At 40.7% G+C, this 26,957-nt stretch overlaps 1 protein-coding gene across 1 annotated transcript in view; it reads left to right on the plus strand.

Annotated features, from left to right (window-relative positions):
* Positions 1-23,092, plus strand: part of WIF1 (WNT inhibitory factor 1) — a 37,804-nt gene extending 14,712 nt beyond the window's left edge. Inside the window, exons 3-10 of the mRNA XM_033059189.2 lie at positions 3,370-3,478; positions 9,011-9,151; positions 12,119-12,214; positions 13,809-13,904; positions 15,253-15,348; positions 19,225-19,320; positions 19,934-20,029; positions 22,256-23,092. Coding sequence (XP_032915080.1) covers positions 3,370-3,478; positions 9,011-9,151; positions 12,119-12,214; positions 13,809-13,904; positions 15,253-15,348; positions 19,225-19,320; positions 19,934-20,029; positions 22,256-22,377 — 852 coding nt within the window. The 3' untranslated portion in view covers positions 22,378-23,092. The remainder of the gene's footprint in view (positions 1-3,369; positions 3,479-9,010; positions 9,152-12,118; positions 12,215-13,808; positions 13,905-15,252; positions 15,349-19,224; positions 19,321-19,933; positions 20,030-22,255) is intronic.
* Positions 23,093-26,957: the final 3,865 nt, after the last annotated feature.

Here is a 26,957-nt window from a genome sequence, read left to right on the forward strand (position 1 = left end):
TGACAGGAGAACTTTAATGCAGTAGATCTTGAACCAAGGAAGGGAGATCTGCAGGAATTTTCACTGTATATCATTTAAAACCAAACTGCCGACAGATGTTTGCTACAATACTTGTTAGAGGGCTTCATTATTTTTATACCCTTTTAAATTCCTCTGATTTATAGAAAACAGCCTTTCAATGTCCATAAAAGTTAATCCTGACCAAGGAATTATTTGCCTAAAGTGAAATTTCCTCTCTCTGCTGAGGGCTTTACCCACATGGGGAACAGTTAAAGGGCAGCTGCTTGGGGCTACCTGCTGCCTGAAATCACCAACTCCCCAGACTGTTCACACAAGGTCTGCAGGGGTCCTTGCCTCAGTTTCTGAGGATCTCAAACAAAGATTTTCCACAGAAGTACAGCATACTCTTCTTTGGGTGCTTCCTGAAGTTAAGCCAAAAGTGCTTTGTCCGTGCAAAGTGTACAATTGTCAATGATCAGCAATTTCATGCAAACCCTATTTTCTCCACCATTTTTGACAATACTGTTCCTCTAAGATGTAGCTTCACTACCAAATTTAGACCTTTACATACCAGAGAGTTCATAGGCTGGCTTTAAAACAAAATCAAAACACAAAAAGCATGAGATTGCCTTTATAATAAAAAAGGGATTACAGATTGTGGATTTTTTCCCTTTATCTGCCAACAATACCCAAGCAAATTTCATTTTCACTGCCAGGTCATTCACAGTGACCACTTACAGCATAAATTACGGTAGTCAGTAGACAATATTTTAATTGCATAGGTCTATATCTTCAATTAACCATCATCACTAAATTTCATGGTGGGCTGGAGCATGGTAAATATTTCCTGAGTGCATGTTGTTTGCTTTTCAGTCATGATGATTAAAGCAAGTTAATTGGCAATCAGCTCCAATTACAGCAGGACAATACTGGAGACTCGATGTAGGGTTTGTGTCAAGATAGATCTTCTCCAAATAGACAGGATTTATGGCAGTCAAATCATGTTTTAGATTCACAGATTTGAGGAGTTAAACTACTCTGCTTTACGGTGCAGCCTCTCTAGATTGGGATTTTTGACATAACTTTTATGTCAAAATTTAACCAACTCAGTCCAGCACACATGATTTGCAAACATACTCTGCAGCACACAACTTTGAAGTTATGCTAGCTGATCTACCTGAGGTGTTTCAACTCTTAGATACTATCATTTCAAGGAGTTCAGTTTCTGTCAACTCAGCAGATGTACAAACCTTTGCAGAGACACGGTGAGAGCAGTTATCTCTCCCCAGTGCAATATATGGCTTTCCTTCTGAGCAGCCTGTTGCTTGTGCAATATCTCTCCCCATCTCTTTAACGTGCCATCAGAACACAGTCCTGCCTCAGGCACTAACCGCTGGTATGCCTCTCCCTGGTTAGAGGAATTGCTTCCTTGAGCAACAGTGGGTGTTGTGGCTCAAGCAGCAATGGGTCCCTTTTTCCACTGAGAGCTTTCTTTTTGCCTTTACCCTTAGGCTCTAGAAAATTTGCTCTAGAAAATGAGATTCCAGTGCTTTTCCTACAAATTGGGGATCTGGCTCACAAGCTGACCTTCTACAACAGTGCGTCTGGAATGGAAATATGAGAGTGGAGCTATTTGGTCTAGTTACCAGTTCTTGTTTACTAGAATAGTAAGAACATAATGTTTTAATATCCCAGGTCATAACTCATTATGACCTGGTTTAGATACAACCAAACATCAAAGCTAACCAATGAGAAACAGACAGGGGAGCCTTGACTCACTCGCTGCACTATTCTATAGATGTGTGGAGACATATAATTAATTTTCTGAACCAAAGTTTTATTTGAAAACAAAAATGTTCACAATCTGACTTTACGGCTTGTTTTCATATTTTGGCATGGTATATTGTATTGGAAAAAAATGTCTTTAATTAAAAGCAGCATTTTGAACATTACCCCAGACTCCATTTCTCATCTCTGGTTTTACTGCTTCTCTCCATGTCCTCTCTCCCTCACACATTTACTCCATGTGTTTAACCCCCACTTAAAACCTTTCATTGTTTCCTGCCCTATTGTTTTGCAAGTCCTCCTCAGAGGTCTCTGTGCCTACACAACACCCTCTGAAGGTTGTCCATGTAGAGTGTAGCCCCTCATGCTATCTCCTCTCTGTTGTGAGGTCTCCTTGCTGTCCCTACAGAGCAAGTGGATGTGCTGCCAGGGCTGATCAGGAATTCCATAACAACCTTTCTACCCAGGTCATGAGTGCTTTTCTGGTGTCATCAGGAGCTAAAGGGAGATGGTCAATCACACCCTGTCAGGGCCTGGGTCCATCTTCTTTACACCTCCCTATCAGCTATTTACACTCATTGATTAGATCCCCCAGCAGCCTTCTCCAGGCTGAATATTCCCAGCTCTCAGCCTCTCCCTGTACATCAGACACTCCAGTCCTTTGATCATCTTTGTGGCCCTTCACTGGTCTCACTCCGTCAAGTCTTTCTTGTACTAGGGAACCAGGATATCACAGGAGAAAAAGGACCTTGTTCTGGCTAAGGACATGGACAGACAGACATCTATAGACATAAACTAGCTAACTAGCCCAAATTTTGGTTTTAATCTCTCGTTGCTGTACTGTTTTGTCTAAAAGGTAGACAGAACAGTACTGTCCACTGTCAGTGACCAGATGGAAACACGTTTTTGCCAGTGCCCATGCTAAGGTCTCAAGCACTTAGCTGAGACCTGCAGATGGAATTACTCGTAATCCCTTGTATGCTTCATGGTAAATGAGATGCCACAATTTAACATAAAAGTTTCATTTCCACTTGCTCTGCACACCACAATTGTGCTGTTGACACTAGTGGAAGCTTCTAGTGACTGGCTAAGGTGCATGCATACATCTCAGGTGTGCATGGTGTGTACAGCCAAGCTGCAGACAGGCAGGTCCTCCAGGCTCACCAGTCAGTTCCAGGAGGATTCTGCCCAAAAAACAGCTTTAAGAATGAGTTAGTGTTCTGATTTTTTTTTTTAATATTTATATTTTTATATTTTTTATTTATTTATATTTTTGTTGTCTGCCAGATGAATGGTGTGGGTTGTAAAAACGTTTTATCTCTATAACATTTGTCCGCCTTATCCATGCCATTTCCCTTGCTGATATCCTGATATTACTGTATAGTCACTTGTAATCTATGAAATAAGAGGAAATTATCTTAAAATTATGTTTAGATGAAGAAGCACTCAGGGAAATTATAGAGACTAATCCAGTGAATGGCATCTTGAAAAGTATAATATTTCTCTGCTATAGTTTGTGTTCAATAGTTTGATTCCGTGAATACAATTAAAATAAATATAGATTTTTCATTTATTTTGTCATAGGCCGAATACTACTATGAATTCCTGTCTTTGCACTCTTTGGATAAAGGCATAATGGCTGATCCAACTATAAATATACCCCTGCTTGGAACAGTTCCTCATAAAGCATCAGGTTTGTACTGTTGATATTATAAATTTTGTTTCTGTAAAAAATATTCTACAACCAGTAAAGTCTAAATATTTCATTATGAATTGTAGTTCTGAAGTTTATTGCCTAAAACAATGCTTGCCACAGTGCTTGGCACTGAACAGTTTGTAATCGTCTTGCCTAAGTACAGCACATATTTTGTCTGAGCCAAGACACATGAAGCTTTTATGTGTAGATAAATCAGCAGAAACTTGTGCAAAATTGTTGCATAAAATTAATGAATGCTATTACTTAAGTCATACAACTTTTGGAAAACAAATTCTTTGATCACTGTCGGGAAAGTGATGAAATTATTCCGTTTCTCAGAGGTTGCAGTTTGTGGATGTTTTGCTTTCATTGAGGTCATCATGCATTCAGTTCAAAGACACGAGTTCTAGTTTAGGATATAATCATTTATCATTTGTCCCTTAGTTGTGCATTCTTAATCCTTCACTGGGATTTACAGCTCCACAGCAGAGGCTGAACCCAAACCAATGCAAGTGCTCCAGAAATACCATGGAGTGTAGTGAGCTGATTTGAGTAAAAAAGCTTTCCATGAAACGTTATTGAATCTGGTTAGCTCTGAAGTGGATGAATAACAGTTTATGTCATGTGTTTCAGGGTTCATATGTGGTAGCCTCTGGTAGGAAGGCAGAAATGCATATCTTGATGACAGTAGTGTCTTAGTGGTCGTCGTTTCCTAAATTGCCTTAGCCAACCTGTGGGATAAATGTGGGAAATAAATGGGTAATAAAACAGGAGGATTGGACTGCAGATGAAGCACTGATATGTAAGTTTTCACCTTTGATGAGTCTTTATTGTTGTCTCTTTTTCAGTGGATAAATCCTGAAAGTTTGTGTATAATATTCTCCATTTTAAGCTTGCAGTAGATTGGCATTGAAGTAATGTTTCAATACAACTTTTTGCCACGATGCCTGGAACTTAGCTTGAATGGCTGGTCTTTCCATTCAGTGTGGATTGAAGGAGTGGTATTAAAAATAGTTTGGGTGAAAGATGCTATTATATTTGTTTCCAAGCCAAATAAACGTCGAACAAAGCAACTTAAAAGCAACTTAGAAGTCATAAAGGCCATGTTCTTGTTATGCATTATTTCCATTACCATATAAAGCAGGTGAAGAAAGCACTCTCTGCTTCACTCAGCACTCTTGAATATAAGCTATCTTCTCCTTTAATTTTTAACTGTCTAGAAAGGCTAGACCAAAATTACCCCTTTCTGACTGTGTTTAGGAAAACTTAATCTACAAATGCAGGGAGGCTGGAGATGAGAGTTCACAGCTACAGCAGAAGGCTGTTAACCATCATGATGGGGGATCTTGTTCTTACCCTGTTGGCAGCACCAGTACCTCAGTTCCAGGACTAATAGGGGCATGTCCATGGTGTTCCCTTACATGGATCATGTGCAGGACACCACTGTACTGGGTGCATATATAAGCAGTATTTAAGTCCTGTTTGGTGTTCCAGTGCTCAGTACCCCTACAGTATTTGAAACATGTACACTGTTAGTGGTTGGACACTACTATGATGGTGGGTTTTTCACACTCCCTGTTAGCTGGCCAAAATTAACTCAGTAGTCCTAAGTAAATATATGCTATAAAGGTAGTGATTGTTTTCTACTTTGTAGTTATTGCTATAACTTAAATGTAGGCAAAACAGAGTTGACAAATCTAGTCTAGTTTGCCTGGTTCTACCGCATTACCAAAGCATTTTTCTATACATACAGATGTCAGAAGAAATTCAACCACAAGCTTGTATTTAGTAACAAATCAACAATTGGTATTTTTTGAAAAAGTGTTTTAGCCCAAAGACAATTAGTTGCCCTTAAAGACAATTAAGGAGAAATAAAAGGGGAAAGAGAACTATAGTAAAACATGAGCATGGGAAGCAAGAATGAGGATTAACAGATACCATATTCAGAGGTAATTGAACCCAGTGGTTTTATAAAAACCAATAGACTCTTGAAACTCCTTTGAGGATATTTGTCTCCAAACAAGACATATGAATGGCTTCAGTGCAGTAGGGCCTCTCTAGCCTATATTTTGCCTTATGGCCAATGGTGGCCATAAGAAGACCTCTGGGAGAGCAAAAGGAGAACAAGCATATGTGATACTTCTGTTTACCCTCTCAGCTTTTACTACCTTCAGCTTGGAGGATTTCCTGTGCCTTAAGTGATTTGTCTATTTCATTAGCCCACGTGGGTTATAGATCTCTCTTTCCAGTACTTCTCCAGGTTCTCCTTGAGTCCATATCATCTTCTTTATCTCCAATCACCTAGCAAGGAGTTCACTGCCATCCATTACATGAAGATCACTCTCCTGTTGTTTCAAGCCTGGCTGACACAGCTTCATCTGATGGGTACTGGTCCTTCACTGGTAGAGACAGTAGTCAATCTATATGTTCATCCTATCCATGATTTTGTACACATCTATTATGTATCCCCTGATTTTTTTTCTCTTTACCTGACTGAAGAGTCTGATACTCAATTGCTCCTCATTGGGTGCAGCTTTGTCCTTCTCTTAGCTTTCTCTAATTTGGTAATCCTGAGATGAGGTACCAAACTCTTGGATTTAGGTGAGATTTAAATCACCTAGGTTCCTTAGACTTACTTGAAAACCCATTCCCAAGTCCCAGAATTGGTACCTGATTCAGTGGTCACAACATGGATATTATTGCATCTGGTAAGATGTTAAGAAGGCTGTAGAAGATGCTTTTCAATGGGAGGTTAAAGAGCTGACTGCTCAGCTTGTGCAAAAGAAGATCTTTGGGAGGAGTGTGGATACCTGCCCAATGACAAGCAGCTGGCTGCTCATTTCTGCCTGCAGGGGAAAGCCTGTCCAGTGGTTCAGTCTGAGGTTAGCAAGCTCAAAACAAAGTGAGTCATTTTTGTGGCAGTGATTAACATCTTGAACACCACACTTAGAGAGGTAAACACAGTTCTAGGTCTGTGCCCAGGAGCAATGTAGTGGCCTGTGGCTGAGAGAGAGCTGGCCCCCTGCGTGCCCTTGGTTGGCTCCTGCTGTCCCTGTCTGACCCAGGCAGTGCCGTGCTGGGACAGGCTGGTGTGACCAGGCTGCTGACATGGTGCTGCTTGGTGCATTTCATGCAGCCCCCACTGGCCACTGGCCAGGCTCAGGAGACCTTCTCTCCCTGCCCACTGCTGGTGTTGAGACATACAGGTGCTGAGCATCCAAAGATGCTGAAAATCTCTCCAAGCTCAGTGCCAGAAATCGGTGTCTTCTCTGAGCACAGCACCACCTCTGCTCTGTCAGCCGTGCTGATAGAGAGTGACAGTGGGCTGCAAGGATGTGTATGGGCTCCCACTCCTCTCCAGACCTTTCATGCCAGCTTTAGAGAACCTCAGTTTCCTGAACAAAGGGAAAAGGCATGACCTCCCAGACAAAAGGTGTTAAACCTGCATCCTAGGAGAGCATTCTAATTAATACCTAAAACTAAATTAGGTTTAAGTCACTAGGTTTGCTTAGGTTCCTTTTCATATTGGTTAAACTTTCTTCGCTCCTGTTAGAGCCATCTGCTCTGCAGCCCTGGATACAAGTGCTCCAGAAAATACAGAAATGTTTATGTGCAGAAGAGGCTGTTTTCTGGCCTGGTGGTGGGAGGATGGTTAGCAGAAAGAAGCCCATATCTGTGATTCCCTCTCCTTGTTTTTAGCCAGGGATGGACAAATGCAAACTTCATCCTGAATTTGGGAAGCAGAGACCAGAGCTGAGGTTTGCCTTGCTCATGGAGCTCCTGGCTGTGTTTTTTGATGCAAGGGACTTCTCTCTGTGCTTTGGTTTGACTGTGGTGCTGTTGGTGGGTATTAGCATTATTCAAACAGGCATAAAAATGCAAATATTCAGGAATAGCTTAAGGGCTTTATTTCAACTCTGAACCACCACCGAGTTCAGCCAGGATCCAGGCGGTTTTTGCTCACAGGAGGGTCCTTTACTCCAGATCTGTGTGCCTAGCTGTTCAGACACATGGTAAGTAAATTTGGATGCTTCCAGAGTTGTTCCAGTTCTGGAATAAAAGATTTATGGTCTGTTGCCTTGGACTCTAGGGATGCATTGCTGGGTTTTTCCCTGGGCATTTAAACCACAGCCAAATCTCAGGGGAGAGTTCAGGGGTTGTTGTGAATTCAATGAAATCCAGATACTGCTATAGTGGTGTCAATAACACGCATCTTCCTCCTCGTTTGTTCAACTAAAACACATCCCAACCCAAGCACTGATTTCCTGTACTTATGCTATAAGAAGGTTACTACAGTTTAAGAAGTTCACAGCATTTAAAATGTATTTTTAAATAATCTACTGTAAGAGTTTCCTTCTTGCCACATGGTTACATGGTTTTGATCTTTGCAAAGCTTGGTGCAAAAGCTCTTGTGTAATTGCTTTAGAATGAGAACTGCAAGGGACCTTTCAGTTTGTAGGACTTACCAGATGCAGAATATGTTTCAGCAATAAAATATTCTGTGTTTTACCAAGGTGCCAAATAACAAAAATAGCCAAATTATGGCTTGCAAAATTTTTATAACAAACAATCTAAACCAACTCAAATGTAGGGCTTTTAGCTCTGTATTTAGGTTGGAAATCTCAGGCCAGCTTCAGAAGAAAGGAATAAACAATTTCTATTAGTTGGATTTGGCTTATAAAACAGCTAAGAAGAGCCAATTTTGAAGAAAAGAGATAAAATCATTTCATCTGAAGATTATTTAAGATCTCTTGTGACAATTACAGCAGAGAATTCCATAGTTCTGAGTTACTGGGCTTAATTCATCATTAAAATACTCCAGATTTACTGGCCTTAATTAGTTGCCTAAAGTCTTTGTATTTCAAAAGTGTTGGATTATTTTTCCTGGAAAGGTAATGTCCAAATGTCACTATGCTTAACTGGTTCTGTCAGAGTGAGGTGTCTATGTCGTCTTTTTAAAAACTGCCCCCATGATCCTGCTTTCCAAGGGTACCATTTTGTCAGCACTTTATGGAATAAGTTTTGGTTAGATCAGTATCTTATTTAGGTATTCATTGCAACATCCAAATCAGAAAAACTTATCTAAAGTAACTTTTTTCCCAAAATATATGTTTTTACAGAAGTCATGTGACAGAAAATTTAGACTCAGAAGTGAGCAGTTCAGCTCAGAAAATTAAAAGTAGGCTTCCATATTGTTTTGATATATCCTTAGATACTTCCACATGAGTAATTTCCTCACCTGCAAGAAAAGTATGGTTGTATTAAGATCACTGTCTGTGCTATAGACTCTTGGGGTTATTTCAGCAAATGAGCACAAGCTCTTCTCCTGTGCTGCTGCACTTCTAGCCCTGGAGCACCTCTGAATAAAGGGATCTGTGTGTCTCTGTGTTGCAAGTTTTCTTCAGTGGCATTCCTCCAAAGCTTAAATACATCTATAGTATTTTTTAGTAGTGTTTCAATGTATACTTTTATATGTTTATGTGCATGTTAATATAAGTACTATATTATTTTATATTATTATCCTTTTAGTTGTTCAGGTTGGATTTCCTTGCCTTGGAAAACAAGATGGGGTCGCTGCATTTGAAGTGAACGTGATCATAATGAATTCAGAAGGCAATATTATTCTCCAGACCCCTCAGAACGCCATCTTCTTCAAAACCTGTCAGCAAGGTAACACTGAAGAAAACATATTGGAAAGCTGTTAGACCAGGTCACTGAACTGTCCCATGTTTCATTTAGGATAAGACTAAAGAGGATGGAAATGAAGCAGTCACACAACATGTAGCAGTCGTGGTGAATTCCAGGCTTTCTGCCTCTGTGTACATTTGTTGATCATTTACTGCATGTTTATTAAGCCTTTTCTTACTGAACTCATTTAGCAGACTGGGTTGGAGACATTTCTCCCTCCTCCTGTTCACAACTCATCACATGAAGGGCATTGATAGAGATGTATCATACGAAAAGCCCCTGTTAGCAAACGATTAGAGGTGCTTGGAGGAGAGCTAGTTCTGTGAAAGCAGACTGACCTTAATGTTCCCAGAAATGGCACATCATCTGGGGAACTGACCTTCTGGGAGCTATAGTGGGGACACTGGTATCAATTAATGCTGTCAGGGCCTTAGTTCCAACTTGGTGTCTTCAGTTCCCTAAATCTCAAACTTGCACATCCGATTGAATACAAAAATCTTAAATCAGAAAACTTCTGCAAAGCTTGGCTTTACCTTTTCTGTAGCTCAGGTGCAACCTCTTGACTTTTGATACAGGTAAATGGTGGGAGTTGGTGTTCAGTACTTTCATGTATCAAGCAGAAAGCACACAGAGAACACACTGGTAGAAGAAGAGCACCATTAAGTTATTGCAGTGTTTGCTTGGAAAGGAGAGTACTTGTTAATCAAGTGATCTGTGAACCATAAGCACTATTTAATACAACTTTCTGAATTAATTTGATACACCACAAACAACTATAATTATCACTTTAAGCTGAGGCTATGGAAATTTAAAAATCAGTGTCTAAGATAAGATAATTATCCCATATCATGTGCAATTGTACCAAATTAACCCCATGACAGGGTGATGTGCAAAGAGCAAGATTTTTATTCTCCTACTAAATCTTCATTCACAGTCCTACATTTTCATCTCTGCACTATTTTCTCTGAGATAATTGGCTGTAGTGTGGCTTCAAAGAGTGAGCAGCAGGAGCAAGAGCCGTTTATTCTTTGAAATCTCACTGTGCCCAAATAGCAAAGCTGCTTGTCTCCTTTGAAGCTTTGCTGCTGCCAATTAGCCCAGGAAAAGTGGAGGAGGGGGAGAAGAAGTGGGCAGAGAAACAGGAAGAAAAATGGAGGCTTAAAGGACACAAAATCAATCAGATCTCATGTATGAAGGTGTGTGTCTGGTGCAAATGCAACACAAAGCTTTTCCTATCTTTTTGTTTTCAGTTCAGCTCAAAGATACTGAACTCAATAAACTTTGGAAATAGCATTGGGGTATTCTAATAGGGACAGCAGATTTACAGATCTGTATTTTGGAAAGTAGTGGCTTAAAGAGGAAGGGCTCCAAACTCAGTTTAGAAGTAGCATTCATCCAAGTTATCATTTCGGTGTTATTATTTGTTGTTACCATTTTTATGTGAGTTGTAATATCTAACGATTTAGTAGTATTGCATCATATGACCTCTCAAGAATCCTGGGGTTGATTATTGTCCAGGTCCTTTGTTCCTGGAGCCAGCTGAGAGACACAAGGAAGATTTTCCCAACTCTAGAGACATGCAGAGGAGGAGCTTTCTCACATCTCTTCCAGCCCATACTGGAACAACTCACATTCCCTCCCTGTGTCTAGTAAGGTGAAGAGCTCCTGTCAGGGCCCTAGTCACTGTTTCCAGTTATCCTTGGCCCTACAGAAAGGCCCCAGCTGAGGAAGTGAGGGAAGCAAGGAAGCAATGTTATGGATAAGAGAGGACTTGTTGTGGCTAAGAGGTGATCACAAAGAAAAAATACATATTTTCCAATTTTTCTTCTTGAAATGGTATGCATTTAAGCATGCATTTTTTTGGTATTGAGTAGCAGCTCTGCATTTGAGTACAAGGAGAGAGAAAGAGTCCTAGAATATAGTGTTAGAACACAGTAGGACCAAAAAACCTTCTCTACAATTACTGCAACTGCAAACAGCTTTACTTTTAAGGCATATCATTTTACCTCAGAGGTTTTGAACCTTCTCACTTGGAATGTCACACAACAGAGCATCAAGATGAGGAGGTTGTGCCTGCCACTGATCCCTACTGATATTAAGTTTTTCTAATGGGAATAGGCAGTGTCTCCTGCCTTCCTTATTCTCTGTGAGGGATCTGGGAAGGTATTATTGAGTAATTATTTTTCTACCCAGCATCCCTTTTTGATGGTGTTCCATAGGGCTTGATTTAGTTTGCCTTCTCATTTGATGGACTCTGGTGTTTGAAGGATGGTGGTGGCACCCACAAGTATCTCTCATCCTTGTATAATCCTGCCAGTGTTGCCAAATGCTTTTATGTATTTGATCAATAATTGAGATATGAAGGAGAGTTGATAATGATACAGAACTGTTGTGCAGGAGTGCTTTCATCTTCCTTTCTGGCCTTCTTCCATTTAGCCTTAATGCTCACTCTTTCATATGAACACAGATTTCATCACTGTCACCTCAGTAGTAACAGATGTGGTAATTAATGCAATGCAAGTTGCAGTGATGTCTACTTCAGGCTGCAGAAATCGAAACTGCTCCTGCACACTAAGGGTAGGTCTAACCAGCTGTGCAAGTTCTGCACTAAGGTGCCTGCTCATTTCCACACAGAAAAGGAAGTGATAGATTGAGCAGAGCATCCTCATTGCTCAAGCACTTACAGAGCAGTAGAGTAATGAAAATGCAGAGTCCATCAACAAGTACATCACCCATGTGAACGCATGATGGAACTTCTATTTGTAGACTACTAAAAGAGAAACTAATTTATCTTGAAAAAAATCTTAACTGAATTTCCATTTCTTCAGTGTTTGTCTGCCAGTAAATATTTTAACTGCTGTGTCAAAGAAATATATTGATCCTGCTGAGATCTGCCTGGCAGCTGAAGTATAAGCATTTTAATTAAGCTTGTTGTTATATTTTATGAAGCGGAATGTCCAGGAGGATGCAGAAATGGAGGGGTTTGCAACGAAAGACATGTCTGTGAATGTCCTGAAGGATTTTATGGGCCTCATTGTGAGAAAGGTAATTTAATAAAAAAAATCTCAACTGTTTTCTTTACCACAATCTCAAGAAAACTGTATCTCCTGCACTGTGGACTATTCTGAAGATTTGGTGTATTTTGAGTTCAAGATTGTAAGAGAATTATTATTGTCATCCACGGTCTGGTGGAAATACAAATTGCTTACATGAAAAATATTTTCTCTTTCACAAATTGCTCTTAACAAAAACTGATGCAATAGCTAAGTGATCCTTAATCACAGGGGATCCATCTGGCGAGAAGATTAAATAAAATTCTTCTGCTAATGAGGACTAGCTGGGAAACAAAACAGTGCTTTAGTCACTCTGCATTTGTTTATTTGCAGATAGGATCGGATTTGTAAGCAGACTGAAAACAAAAATGGGAAGATAAAGGGAAGATTCTCTTTCTCTTTCATGAGTGAATAATAGCCCAAAACAACATTTCCAGGAGTGAAGAACCGGGAAATTGGTGTGACTTAGCAAGGAAACTTCTTCCTATCTCTCCCTTCCTTTTCCCAGTGGCAGTCCCTCCCCAGGGTGACTGGAGATGCCCATCCCCATGGGCATCCTACTCCAATACAATCATTCACTCCCAGATACCCTGGCTACATCAAAAATATTAAATACAAAGGATCAAGAACTTTTCTCTGGCCTGGAGAGCAGCGGGAACAGCTTACATTCATATGTTTAATAAACTTACCTTCCAACAAACCCATTACTCCTGGGAGGAGCCCGTGGTCGCTACTCAACCCAGGACCATGGCCAGGAGGATTTGCTGGTCAGTCAGGACAAAGCCAAGCCACCAACAATTTCACAAGCTGATGTCACAATGCAGTTTGGCCCCATGTCTGGGTGCTGTGTAACTCACTAGCATGGACCCAACCTCACTGCATGTACCAATTGTGGGCAACCACAGAGTGAAGCATTGCCCCCTAACATGCCTCCCTGAAGAACCTTTTGGGATGGCCACAAGGCAGAGAGGTCTTGGAAGAGCACAGAGGCTCCAGAGAAGATTAACTGGGAACATGCAGGACAGTTTGGCTGTGCGGCAAGCTTTCCTAGCCAAAATTAGATAACCATGCTTATGCTCTGGTGTGCAGCTGTTGGGAAGGTTCATTGTAAAGCCTGTCTGGGAACACCACTGAGTTACTGACCCCTTTGGGATAGCCCTGCCTGCACAGTTGAGGAATTGGAATATGGTTATAGAGAGAACTTGTCTGGGAAGATTTTAAATATCCAGAGATATTTACGTGTATGTGGGTGGGTGTATGTGGGTACTTTTCTCCCCCGTCTGGGAGAAAAGCATTGTCTTAAACATTTAATACAGTATTGTATTAAACTATACACAAGCAGTTTCTGCTTACATATGGAATCAGATTTGAACTTGAGTTAGCATACAGTTTTTAGTAGCACTATACAGAAATTGCCAGATACAAAGAAAGATGTAACAGATTTAACCCCCTACCAGAGTCACTTTGCAAAGGTGACTTGAACAATAAGCAGAAGGAAAGGTGGCTTAAGGAGTGAATGTGCCATGTATTTAAATGCCAGTTGCTGTCCCACCAGCAATGCTTTTTCTGCTCTCCCCACTCCTCAGCCCTGTGTGTTCCTCGCTGCATGAACGGCGGGCTCTGCATCACACCCGGCCTCTGCATCTGCCCCCCGGGCTTCTACGGCATCAACTGCGACAAAGGTAAAACCAGCAAAACCCCCGGGCTCTGCATGCAGCAGCCTCTCCTTGTTCACCTCTGGCAGTTTCCCTCTAGGACCGCATTTTGGAAAGTCAAGCAAGCGATAAGTAACTAAGTTTTTATAATACTGTGATTCTTAAAATAGAAGCTGTAGTAGAGCCTGGCAGCTGTTGGAAGAATATAGGATTTGCAGGACATACACCCCAGCTCTGTGAAGGGTAGTTTGGAGAATCACTTCAGTTTATACACTGAGAACTGTGGATCTTAACACAAAAATTGCTTATATTTCTGGGGGAGGAGAAAAAAACATTTTCAAAAAAACCCTCTATTTGAGCTCTAGTTTGCTGTAGTAAAATTAATTTTACTAATTATTTAGCACATTAATGCGCTGCATGTGAACACATGAAAAATATGCAAACTATTCATTTTTTGTTGCTACATAGGGCCTCATGAAGGATAAAAACCAACAATCAGTTGTTCGGAACAGTAATTTGGAACAGTCTAAGCTACCATGTAGAACAAAACAAGTAATTTCCTGCAGAAATCTGACTGGCCTGCTCATGGCTGAGCGGAACATCGTGCTGCATTTGTCGCTGCAGGTCTATATGAAGTAAAGAATGAATGCAAAAGGTTCTAGAGGACTTTTCATCAAAATAGTGGGAACCTTCCTATTATTTTGCACAAACTGTTGGTGTCAATGCCCTCATGTCCTGTACTTAGTCTTTGAACAAACTTGTACCACATTTAGAAAATGCTTCAAATGTGAGCTTTAATTAAATGCTCCTGATGCCTTGAAGGATTAATGTGAATCCCAGCTGTTTGGTGAAAAGTCACATATAACACAATGTAAGTCATTTGGCAGCTGAAAGTCAGAGCATTTGCATCTATGTCACCACACAGAAAAACTCACAGAGGTTTCTTTTTAGTCAAAGGATTACTCAAGAACTGCAGTGAAGTGTCCTCTTGTAGAAGTAGCTTCCAGTCCTAGGCTGTGCTCCTTTTATCCTTTTGCTGACAGTTTCAATAGCAATAGTGCCTTAATCCTTCAATGAGCTTTATGTGTGGGGTCTGATAAAGATGTAGCACAGTCTGTCCTAAGAGACCTCACTGCTGTATTGTTCACTTGTCTCATTCTGTATTGCCTTGTGTGTGTGCCCATGTAAAGCATTATGCAGGAATAAATGCATTTCAGTCCTACTTTGTAAACCAGATGACAAGAGGTTAATCCTGCTTTTACAATCTACTCGATGTTTATTTATGATGAACAGCAGAGAATGTCCAAGTTAGAAAGTCCAAGTTAGTCCTAGTTCATATTAATGACTTAGTTAATTCCTCTTTCATTTGTTTCAGCAAACTGTACAACAACCTGTTTCAATGGAGGGACATGTTTCTATCTGGGAAAATGCATTTGTCCTTCAGGCTATGAAGGAGACCAGTGTGAAATCAGTGAGTAGCATCTCTGTGTGCTTGCTTCCATGTACATCAGTTTCTTCCAGTGTCAATGCCTGAATGATAACGTGTTCTGCCTCTGCTGGGTGCAGAGCAAGGATCTCACACAGCAGTTTGGGACCCTCAGAGCCAGACACCACATGCCTCCAAACAAGTTTCCCTACTTAGAAATGTGATTCAATGCCGGACCACCTCACCCCCCGCCCTGTTCTGTTTTCACTGGTAACCAGGCTTGGTAACAATCCTCAAGCCATAAGTATGCAAGCAATACCCTGTGACAGACAGATGTGCTGCCATACCAAGCCTGTGGAGTGCATCTATTTTCAAACATTACAGGAAATCACACTGGGGCACAGCAGATTATGTTTGAGCTGACACCTCTGAAAGGGCTACTGTAATTTGGGAAGGAAAAGGTTTGGGGCGAAAGGAGGACTGAACTGTAAGAGCTGAGATATTTCATGTAACATGTAAAGTTACATTCACAAGATAACTTGAAGATGTACAACCAGACCTAATTCTTCCTGGACTTAGAACTTTGAACAGGACACTGTTCAGGAAAGCTTTCCCTGCTGTAAATAATCCCACTGATATTCCCCAGCACCATCACAGAACCATGGAGAGCAGTATTTGGCCTAGGATATGTAAATGCTGAGTTTTTAATATACATCAGTAGAAACAAGCTCTTTTCACAATTAGAAAATTTTTATCACTTTGGAAACACATGGAAATAAACTCTTAACTTACTGTCAACCAATACACAACAATAAGTGAATTACTGTGCAAAGAAAGTACACAGATACTGTAAGACTGCACTTTGTTCAGTCTTTTTGTGGACATTAACAATAGGTGTATGTAAATGTTTCACCATGTCTCTATGCATTACAACGCATTTTGCAACTCCTTTTTACATCATTAAAATTTAGGGAAAAAGAAGCAGCAAAGCTTTATTGTTCTTAAGTTAATAAAGATTACCCATTAATATAAATTCAGATCATATGCCACAAGAACAACAGCATGGGTTTTCATTGGATTTACCTTTGATTACCTCAAGTTCAAATTTGACTATTTGGCAGAACCCCATTTCTTTCTTCAGTCTCCAAAAAGTCAATTGTTGACATTTTTCAGATGAAGACTAAAGTTGGGTTCAAAGAGAGAAGCATGTATTTTATGTGTGGTGGTGCTTTTTTGAGGAGAACTCTTAGAACTGTCATTACAGCATGTATAATTAAGGGCAGTACGTTTAATTGATCTATCTGAGGAGCCGAAGCTCATATTTATCTGCTGCTGCTTGGGATAACTGCAACTGTTTTGACTTCCTGGAAAGGCTTATCTGTGAAACTCAAATTAAATTAATCAAAATACAGGCAATAAACTAGTTTCTGTACAAAGAGAAAAAAGCAAATTCAGGATCACGGTATGCTAAGACCTAACCTGGGACAATGTCAATGAGAGTAAGGAAAGCTGTGCTCTTACTCTGGCTCTTGTAAAGCCAGGACTGCAATTGTTAGACTGTGATTGACAGCGTCATCACCTCTGGGCATTGCACCAGCACAGCACAGCAGTAGAAGATTGCAAGAAATCTAGACAAGACTTAGAAACACTGAAGCAGAAACATAGCTCATTCCATTTTCTAAGATCCAGGGCCAGCTACATTCAGTCATGGGATTCTTAAAATAATGAGGGGAGAAAACCTTTCAACAGGCAGAAAGCCATCTTCTGAAAATTGCAAGGTTTTGTTGTTTGGGGTTTTTTTGACATTGGGTATAGATACTCAATGCTTGTGTAATAATTGGATCCCTCTATAAGACTCCTGGGAAATGTTCTGAGCCCAGTCTACAGCACTAACAAACATTCACAGTCTTCCAGATTTTTTTCTAGTTATAGGTATGCATTGTCTCTAATTAGTGTTTCACTTTGAGTCCAGAGAGTTTTATTTTGCTTTGGATTCCTCCTCTACTTGTCACCAGCTGTTTTGTTGCTATTTCCATTTCTCAGTCAATAACAGAGTTATTACTCTTTCCTTCATTCTGTGACAATATCTTAACCCAAAGTTAATTGAGCTGTGCTGAGCCAAATGCTTGCCTGTTGCAACTTGGTGGAAGTTGGTGTCACGTCTCTTGACCCATATCCTCCAGATTAATTAAAGAGCTAGGAAAATTCATTGATTTCTTAAGCATTGCTCTCCCAGTTGTTAATTATTTGCTATGCAAATGTTTGCAAATTAGAATGCCTGAAGTTTCCCTTCCCAGAGGCTTCTGCAGAGAAATTGCGCTTTTACAGAAACTCTCCTTAGCATAGTTTGTTCCATCAGCTAGTTATGAAACCTGTTTCAGGGTTATTAAAATAATTCTGTACAATAGGAACGAATGTTTCCTTTATATTGACAACACACACGTGTATCACAAAGGCCTGGCTGGGGCTGAGGTCTGAGGAGCTTCCTGTGATGTTGAGCTCCCAAGAGGGCAGTCTGTGATCATGAAATGAGGTTTTCAACATAGCAAGCCACTATTGATGCTTACATTATGGCATGCAGGTCTTTTAATGCCTTTCTTAAAAAAAAAAAAAAAGGAAAAAAGGGAAAGGGAAAGGGAAAGGGAAAGGGAAAGGGAAAGGGAAAGGGAAAGGGAAAGGGAAAGGAAGCAGTTTGCTGCCCCAGGTTCCGGTTTTTGTTTGCTCACAGATTCAGGTAAATATTAGTGTTAAATCTGGGAAGGGTGCCTTTTTTTCCCCTCTTTTCTGAAGAATCTAGGAAGTGTAGTAGCATTAGAAAAGATAAAAACACGGTTTTGGACAACAACAAGAAAAGCTGCACTGGTACATATGGGCACCAAGGTGGTAGGAGAGTGAGGGTGCAGTTCTTGCTGGCCCAAAAGTGCCCAGGGAGGTGACAGAGAGCCTCTCTCAGCCTGGGAGTGACTGAGCTCATAGGAGCTCTGCTTGCCTTCCTAGAGATGAGTGAAGATTTAATTAGTTCAGTAGTGCAGACAAATTCTGGCAAGGTAAAGGCAGTCTGATGATGGGACATTGGACATTAAGTGCGAGGAAGGTCCCTGGTGTGTCATGCCCAGCATGAAAGAAGGAAATTGAGTGTGCTTCTCCTCCACCAGCAGGGGCCTCCTCAGTCCCAGGCGATCAGGGTCAAACAAGACTTCCTACAACAACACCACCAGATCCAGCCTATGCCTAGTCTGTTTGTGGAGGAAAGTAATCTCCAGACCAAGAGCCTGGAAAAATGTCTGCCAGTTCCAATTACTGTTAGCAAAGTTGCTCTGTTCTTTGCAAACAGGAAAGAAGGGCATGTATTTTTAACGTGCCCTTAGTTTCTGAGCTACCGTGTGGAACATCCTCATTGCACCATCCACAGCACCCCAGTGCTCCCCAGCCTGTGCTACAAGCTGATGGGCCCAGCCCAGCCAGTCCATTTACTGTCTGCAAGTAGCAGCCATGCCTGTCATCTCCTGAGTATCCTACTGCTCTCAGATGTCACCAGATTGTTTTCTGCTGGGACTCCCCAGGTTTGGATCTCTTTGTAACAGCGTAATCTGGGCAGTGCTGCTTCCCCTGTGAAGGGTGAGGAAAGCAGGGGTCAATGCTGACCAGGCATTCTGCACAGTCAGAGTGGCACAAGCCTGGGCAAGAGTTGCAAGGTCACACAGGCTTTGGCCACGCCAAATTATTGTCATATTTTCAAAGGATGTTGTCATATTTTCATAAATTGGAAACACAGACTTGCAGCAGAGTCTTTCCCGATGGATCCATAGGGCACACTCTAACATCTGATGGGTTTTTCAGGCACAAGGCAAGCTTGTCAGACACTTGTCTTCAGCAGGCACAGGGGACTAAGACCATTGTTTCTATGTTTTCAATTTCTAGGTAAATGCCATCAACCCTGTCGAAATGGAGGCAAATGTACTGGTAAGAATAAATGCAAGTGCTCCAAAGGCTACCAGGGAGACCTGTGCTCAAAGCGTAAGTACCAAAGCCACTCCACCAGTCCTGGGAACATCGAGCTCACTGTGCAGTATCTCTTTTACATAACATCAGTACTAATTGTTTGTTGTCAAAATAATTCCAGTAATTTTATTTTCTGGACGTACATCCTACACCAGACTTACGGAAATTACAAAGCCAGAAATATTTTTTTTACAGAAGTGTCCTCACAGTCTCTTCTGTACTCTTGAGCTTCTATAAAACAGCAGCGTGTCAGCTCAGCAATAGCAATTTAGTAGTAGAGAAATGCTTAATAAGATGTCAATACTTTGCCATGTTGAAATACAGTGAGAGCATTTGTGAGTGGGGTGCTGGGGACTACTTTCATTCTCCCACTGGTTCTGGTGGATGGTTAGCTCTGCTGTACAACCTGATTTTCTTGCCAGAGGCTGAGCCAGACCTTGCAGGTGAAGCGATGAGTGTGAACTGTTTCAGGATTCTGACTCCACTCAGTCCAAAGGCATAGATTTACTTTGAGAGCACAGCCTGTGCCAGGATCAAGCCATCGTGTGAATCAGCTGGGAAAGCAAATGTGTGACTGTCTCTGGATGAAATTCCAAGAGGCCAGGTGTATGTGTTCACTTTTTTACAGCTGTCTGTGAGCCCAGCTGTGGCCTCTACGGCACCTGTGTGGAGCCCAACAAATGCCAGTGCAAAGAAGGCTGGCATGGGAGACACTGCAATAAAAGTAAGTGAGAAACAAACCCTGAGTTGTATCTGAGGTGTTACACAGCCGATGCTATACAGAAATGACTGCCTCAAGAGCCTTTCCAGCATCATTAATGACACCACACTCCTTTTTCACTATTATTTAACCAAGCAATAAAACAAAGGTTTTCAATACTCCATCATTTTATTTACTTTAAAAAAACTCATAATAATTTGAAAATGTTTTGTCAAGATCGTTTTTGTATTAGAAATTCCAGAATCTGGTATCCATCAGAGGAGGACCTTACATATCTTCCAACCATAGTTTGGAAGGGATCCAAGTCCTTCAATTCTCTGCAGTAGTAGCAGCTAGTTTTGAAATGCTGAGTAGGTACTTTTAAAAGTAAAATTCTGACAGTTTTTAAAACTGATTGAAACTTAATAAAAATAAAATGCCCTTTAGAAATTTTGTGGAATACTTGAAGAATTATGCAAGAACTGTTCTTAGCAACTTCTCAGTTTTCTCTTCCTCTTCGCACCCATGTTCCACAGCATACAAAATACATTGCCCCAAAGCAAAGTAAAAGTTCTCCAAATTAATTTCTGTTGTGCTTTTTGGTCCATTTACCATCTATTGTAGCAACTGATCATTTCTCTGGACTTAAAATTATTTGAAATACAAGTGGATATATCCAGAAAGAACTTCAGATTTAATTTTATGTTTCATGTGCAACAGTACTATAACAGCAGATCTTCAATATGATCTTTATATACTCTCAAAAGATACTAATGTTTATCACTGGTGGCTTTCAATTCATATGTTGTGTTTTATGTGTCAATAATAAAAAAGTTGAAAAATTTTGCAGCTACAAAACCAATCGGCCGCAAGGAATGTGAACCTTACATTGCAGCATCAACTGAATGTTCACTTTTGTTAAAAATTGTTGATGCACATTATTTTTGTCACATCAAAATGTATTAGAGTAAATATAGTATTTTCACTAAAAACTGAGTGTTATCCAATTAAGATGGGTTTTGCTGTGAAAATTAGATTTGCTGTGAAAATTGGTAGTCTGCTTTTCTGTTGTTACCTAGCGGATCTGTGTTTAAGCATTTATGCTATTCTCTGAAGGAGAAATACCATTAATATAAGTTATGGTTAGAAAAAAGATATAAGGAAATGAACCAATGCAAAATACAGTTCATAAGTTTAGTATGAACTTTTTCTTCCTGTCATACTCTTCCTATAAAGAGCTCTGATAGCAGATGAGAACAAATACATACCTTAGATGACCATCACCAAAGAATTATCTGTACAACAAAACCAAAGCTCATACCTGCCTTGTGATGAGAAGTCAATAGTCTCACATTATTGTAAACTCCAAGGTTTTGCATCCTGCATTACTTAGAGTTTGGGTACAGTCCTGCTGTGTTTAGTACTGCAAAACTCTCTTTGTATTCAGCAAAGAAACTGTGAAATGGACATTTGGGCAAAATTCACCCCCATTTTAACTGTCCATTAATGTCTATACACTGCAATTCACTCTTAAACTGAAACCATAATCACCAGATCTTGAGAGATGTATAGTTAACTTGAGAGACTTGTTTCATGTTCCATCAAATGAATAGCTCTTTGGTAATGCTGTTTTCTTGAAAAAGAAGTGGTTCTAAAAAACTGAACAGAGGACTCAGTTTTTCAAAATAATTTCCATGAGCTTTAAGTAATGAGATGGGTAAATGAACCTATAAAGAGTTACAACACAATACTTTGCATTCCATTTTTATTGTTCACTTTCATTTTCCACAACAAAGCAGCTGTAGTAAGCCTGTTTCAGATGGCTTTCCACCCCCCCAGGTGTTTATGATCACTGGTGTTCTTTTTCTTTGCATTCATCCATAAACCAAAGCCCAGCTCAAGTAGATGGTGCAGATTCTCCCCAAGGGGTTGCTTGCACCTCACTCTAGAGCCTTTTGCTGGCAGATCATCATGACTGTAACCCAGCTAGTGTGGGGGTTACACATGTGCACCCCAGGCTGAGTGACAGCCTGGCTGTGCTGAGGTCCCTGGGCTCCCTGGCTGGGCCAAGCATCTTTCTGCCTGGCAGGACTTGGTTCATCCTGAGGGGTAACACAGGCATGAACACTTTTGTAAGGCAAAGCAAAATCCTTTGTTCAAATGGGCAAGACAGTTTCTACTTGAAATATTAGCTGTGGATGGCGAGCTCATTTCTGTGAATTCCTTTTTCTTGACTGGCTAATTTTGCAGGGTATGGAGCCAGCAGCGTGAGCGCCCTGAGGCCAGCAGGCAGCAAGCACAGGCAGCACACGCCTTCGCCAAAAAGGGCCGAGGAGAAGCATGTTCCACCCGAATCCAATTATATCTGGTGAACTCCAACATCTGAAATGGTTCGTGTTACACAAGGTTCACAGCCTTCATTAACCTCTCATGGGTTGAATGTTAAAATGCTGTTCATTACAGTTAAGATTACCGGCTGGAATTTTATTAGCTTCATTATAAACCACTGAGCTGACACTTACTATTTCTTTTAAGTTTTATAAATACTTCTGTAGCATGATTATATAGGCTTCTTCTTTCAGTGCTTGGATGGTGTTTTGTACTATACTTCAGTTACATTTAAACTTCCTTTTTCAGTTATGTAGCTGCAAATGTTTTCCAAAAATTGAGTAACAGTGTTCAAGCAGAAAACCTTGTAGATGCTAACCCTGAATTATTTCAATGACTACAGATGTAATTTGCCTAAAACAAAAGAAAGGTGCATTTTGCCAATTTTTACAAATTGTGTATTTAGACTTTTCCCTAAGAAAAACAAACAAACAAATAAATAAGCTGCCTAATTTAAAAACTGGATAACTCAATTCCATGTCATTTTTGGCTTTACAGTTTTGTGTATTAAAAAGAAACTGCAATGGTTCCATTTAACCGACATAATATATTGTAAACAAAGTAGAGCTATAATGTATGAAGTTTATGCATCAGCTTGAAGCAATATAATATATTGTAAACAGAACAGCTCTTATGTAATAAACTTTTTATACTGACGGTTATGTATAAAATAAAGATGCTGCTTTAGTTTTTTGAGTACTGCTCTGTGTGGCCTCCTGCGGTCTCATCAGCGCTGGGTTGGGACGATGGCTTTTCTAGAGCACCCTCATAAAACAGTGGCACTGTGGTTTCCCTGTGTCTGCTTTTAGCCCCACAGTTCTTAAAAATATTTCAGAAGAGCAACTTCTTCTTGTGCCTTTGCCAAGGAGGGGATAACATGGAAGGGCACGTGTTTCACTCCCTATCCTCTCCCCCAGCACTGCCAGTCATGTGCTGTGCCCAGTTTGTGGTGCCTCAAGTACTCAGAATATTCTTCTCACAGCTTCTGTCTGAACATGTAACAGCCCAGCCCTGGCCGTGTTTCCTGTTCAAGGGGATAGTCCTGTTGTGTTCTGATCAGCCTGTAGAAGGTTTGGGTGCTGCTTCTTGCAACAGTCAAGGGCTACATGATTTGTAATTTGATGTGGCTTGGAAGCAGGGAACATGGTTTCTGTCTGCACTGAAGAACAGTAAATATCCAACAAATTATTACTGGCCCTTGCTATGTTGTATTTCTAGCAGTCTAATTATCTGGGAGACAAATAAAAAATTAAGTAACATGTTATTGGAAGCATTAGAGGTGGGCTTTTTCCTTTACTGAGGCCAGAAAGGGGGGATGTGGGCAGGAAAGGTGCTCAGCCTCTGCCCACAGTCAGTGCTGTCCTAAAAGCACCCTATTCAGTTTAAAAAAAGATGGAAAAGAGGCAGCCTGAGGCAGAGGAGAAAACACTTAAGCGATGAAAACCTCAGGGGAACTGTTCATGAAGGAAACATTTCCGGATTTTTTTTTAACGTAATGAAAGGAGGAGATTAATATTAGGTTGAGATTAAATGTGTAGCTGCTCTGTATGTCCAGGGATGCCTCAGTAGCTGTGTACGAACATGAATGTCACATTTGCATGCTTTTTGTTCTTTCTGTAGCAAAGGTTAAGTGGTTTGTCACACAATACAGTAAAAAGTACAGAAAATTCTTACTTAAAATTCCTCAGGTATTTTGGTTGAACTTTTTCTGCTCCCATCAATTTCTTAGAAAGTACTCCCTTAAAAATAGCAAGTGTATTCTTTTATACAGAATACATTTTTTTCTACTTTAAGACGCTTACTGTTGCTGTTTTGCTTTCAGAGTTTCACCACTGATTTTTGGAAATACCATTAATCACAAGAAAAATATAATCAGAAAGGTTACAAAAGGAAGAAATAGTCTTCAGTGTGCACACTGTACCACAACTCTGTTTCTTAAATAACATCGATTGTCTACACAAAATTTCCATGGCTTTACAAGTATGAGCTTAAAGTTTCCTTTGTAAGAAACAGTCCTTGATGTCAGAGTTTTAAGTTAAAAGTCTGTGATAACTGAGAATGCTAAAAGAAGACATGAATTTTCCAGAAAAAGTCCAGTTGGAAGTTGGAAGCAGTTTTGCCATTTGAAAATAAACTGCAGAATTCATCAGACTCTGTCACTGAACAGGACATATATATGAGGGAAAAAAAAGTGCCAGAGATGAAAGTTATTTTAAAATAGCAGAAAAAAAAAGTCAAAATATGAATCCACTGCAGTAGGTCAGACAGAAACTGCCTTTTCAATGATATTTGGAAAGTTTGTAGTTAGCCAGAGCAAGATGCCAAACACTGCACTTGTGAACAGCAGCTGTAAGGTGATGAAAATGAGTAGAACATAAAATGTTAAATCACTATAGCTCCACTGAAGAAATCTCAACTTTGAGCAACTGACAAAATTATAGCTTTACAAAGGGCTTCTAATGGTACTTGGTAATTTGGGTATCCAATATTGGCATCCTACTATGTCCAGGTGCACACAACAGTTCAAAGGACAAATACACAAGGCACACAAAGAAAGCAGAAGCAGACGTCCTAAGGGCAAACTGCCTTTTTTGTACTGCTGCCATTACTGAACTGATGCACATGCTCTTGGGGGTTGGTTTTGGTTTGGGGTTTTTTTTTGGAATTTGCATTTTAGGTTGGTTCTGTCTACGCTGCTGGATTTCAAACATATCTCTTTCAGTGCCTCTTCACATCTTCACCTGACAGTTGGGGAGCTGGAGAGAATTTGGCCTTTTCTTGTTCATGCTGTGCATGAATTGGCAGCCTGTGTTGGTACCACCTGCAAAGCAGAGGTACCAGGGGCAGCAGGGCCAGCACCACTGCACACACCAGGTGCTGCTCACAGGGTCTTTCTGACCAGGAGGCACCACTGGCTGCTGGACTCAGCACACTTTCTCCATGTGGTGTGACTGAATAGTCCAGTTGTTCTTCTTCCAGCTTCAGCTGCATTTCAAGGAATATTAAGGGAAAAATTATAAAGACAAAAATTCAAAATTGTTCCAGATGACTCGCCGCCTGTAAGATTCAAACTCCAAAAGCCAGACTCAAAGCTTTGGCCAGACTTTCTGCTATTAATTCCAAAATGTCAGCTTTGTTTCTGCTGGACAGATTTGTTACCTCTCCTTTCCTCTCACTTCTCTACATCGCTTGTTCTGCTGGGATTGCCTACTGTGGAAAAAATTCCTCCTTGCAGATACTGAGGTGAGACCTGGCAGCAGCAGAGATTGAGCTGCCTGAAATGGCCTGAAGTCATGCCAGGATTCCCTCAGTGCCTGCCCTGCCCCCAGCATGGCATTGGGGCAGGGGGATTGTGTGAGTGGGTGTTGAGGCATTACTCGGAGGCATGGCTTCATGGCAACTTCAGGTCTTGTAGTCATTTCAGCCTAGGGGAACTGCATCAGTCAAAAGTGCTCTCATCCATTAGAGGGATTAAATCCTACTGAAACCCACAAATCTTTCAGTGTGAATACTACTGTGTTCAGTGAGGTGATGAGGTGCTGTGATTAGCAAGGACATCCCCAATCCTTAAGAACCTGATTAAACCAGTGACAGTCTCTCCACTAAAATGTGCCAGCAAGATTAATTCACAAGATGCTTTAAACAGAAAATAATCTAGTTTTTAAAAAATTCTCCAGTGAAATGTGTTCCAGTTGCTATTTATTTTTTCTTGCATCTCCCTGTCAGGATGGCTGCTGAGCCACAGACCAGTGCCTCAGTGTCTCCCAGCATCCAGCTTCTGCTGCAGCACAGCTGGCTGCACACTCCTTGGTGCTGGCTGAGGGCAGGAGCCAGTCCAGCCATGCAAGTTCAGCCACACTCAGCAACAGTGCAAAGCCGAACTGGGCACAGAACAAATGGGTTAGGAGAACAGCGAGGTTTGGGAAAAGGCATGCAAGCAGATCTGGGAAGATTTATTTCTCATCTCTGTGGCTTTCTGAAGTTCAATTTCAAGGAACCCTCACAATTTTAAGTTAGAAAAAGCCCCACTCTATATTCTTGACTTAGAACACCATATTCTATTATTCATATTAGTTTCAGAGATTGCATTTTCAATCCATTTCCACATAGCCCTTCAGAAGACAGAGTAGCCTCGTTGCAGAAATCTTTCCACAGAAATGTGAAATTTTTTTTAGGATTTAACATACATACCCTGTCTGGCCAAACCACAACTCAAAAGCAGTTCAGATACTTTGAGGGACATCCCCATAAGTACTTTCTAACACTTTGTTTCCTGGCGTGTGCTTGGAGGATTTTACAGCTGAGGAGCTGGCACTGGGGCACTGCATAGGGTTTACAGAGTTAGCTGGCTCTGGCTGCTCTGAGTGCCCAGCTTTACAACCCTTAATTATATATATATATATATATATATGTTTATATATCACTTAATCAGTGTGCTGCACTCGTACTGCATCCTTCCTGCCCAGACATCTCAGTGAGCCTCGCTCCTAGGCAAGGACCAGTGGGACTCCATGAATTCTGCAGTAGGTAGTGTTTGGAAAGGATGCCCCACAGTGTTTGTACC

Source organism: Catharus ustulatus, chromosome 4 (genome assembly GCF_009819885.2).
Source record: "Catharus ustulatus isolate bCatUst1 chromosome 4, bCatUst1.pri.v2, whole genome shotgun sequence".
Classification (NCBI taxonomy): domain Eukaryota; kingdom Metazoa; phylum Chordata; class Aves; order Passeriformes; family Turdidae; genus Catharus; species Catharus ustulatus.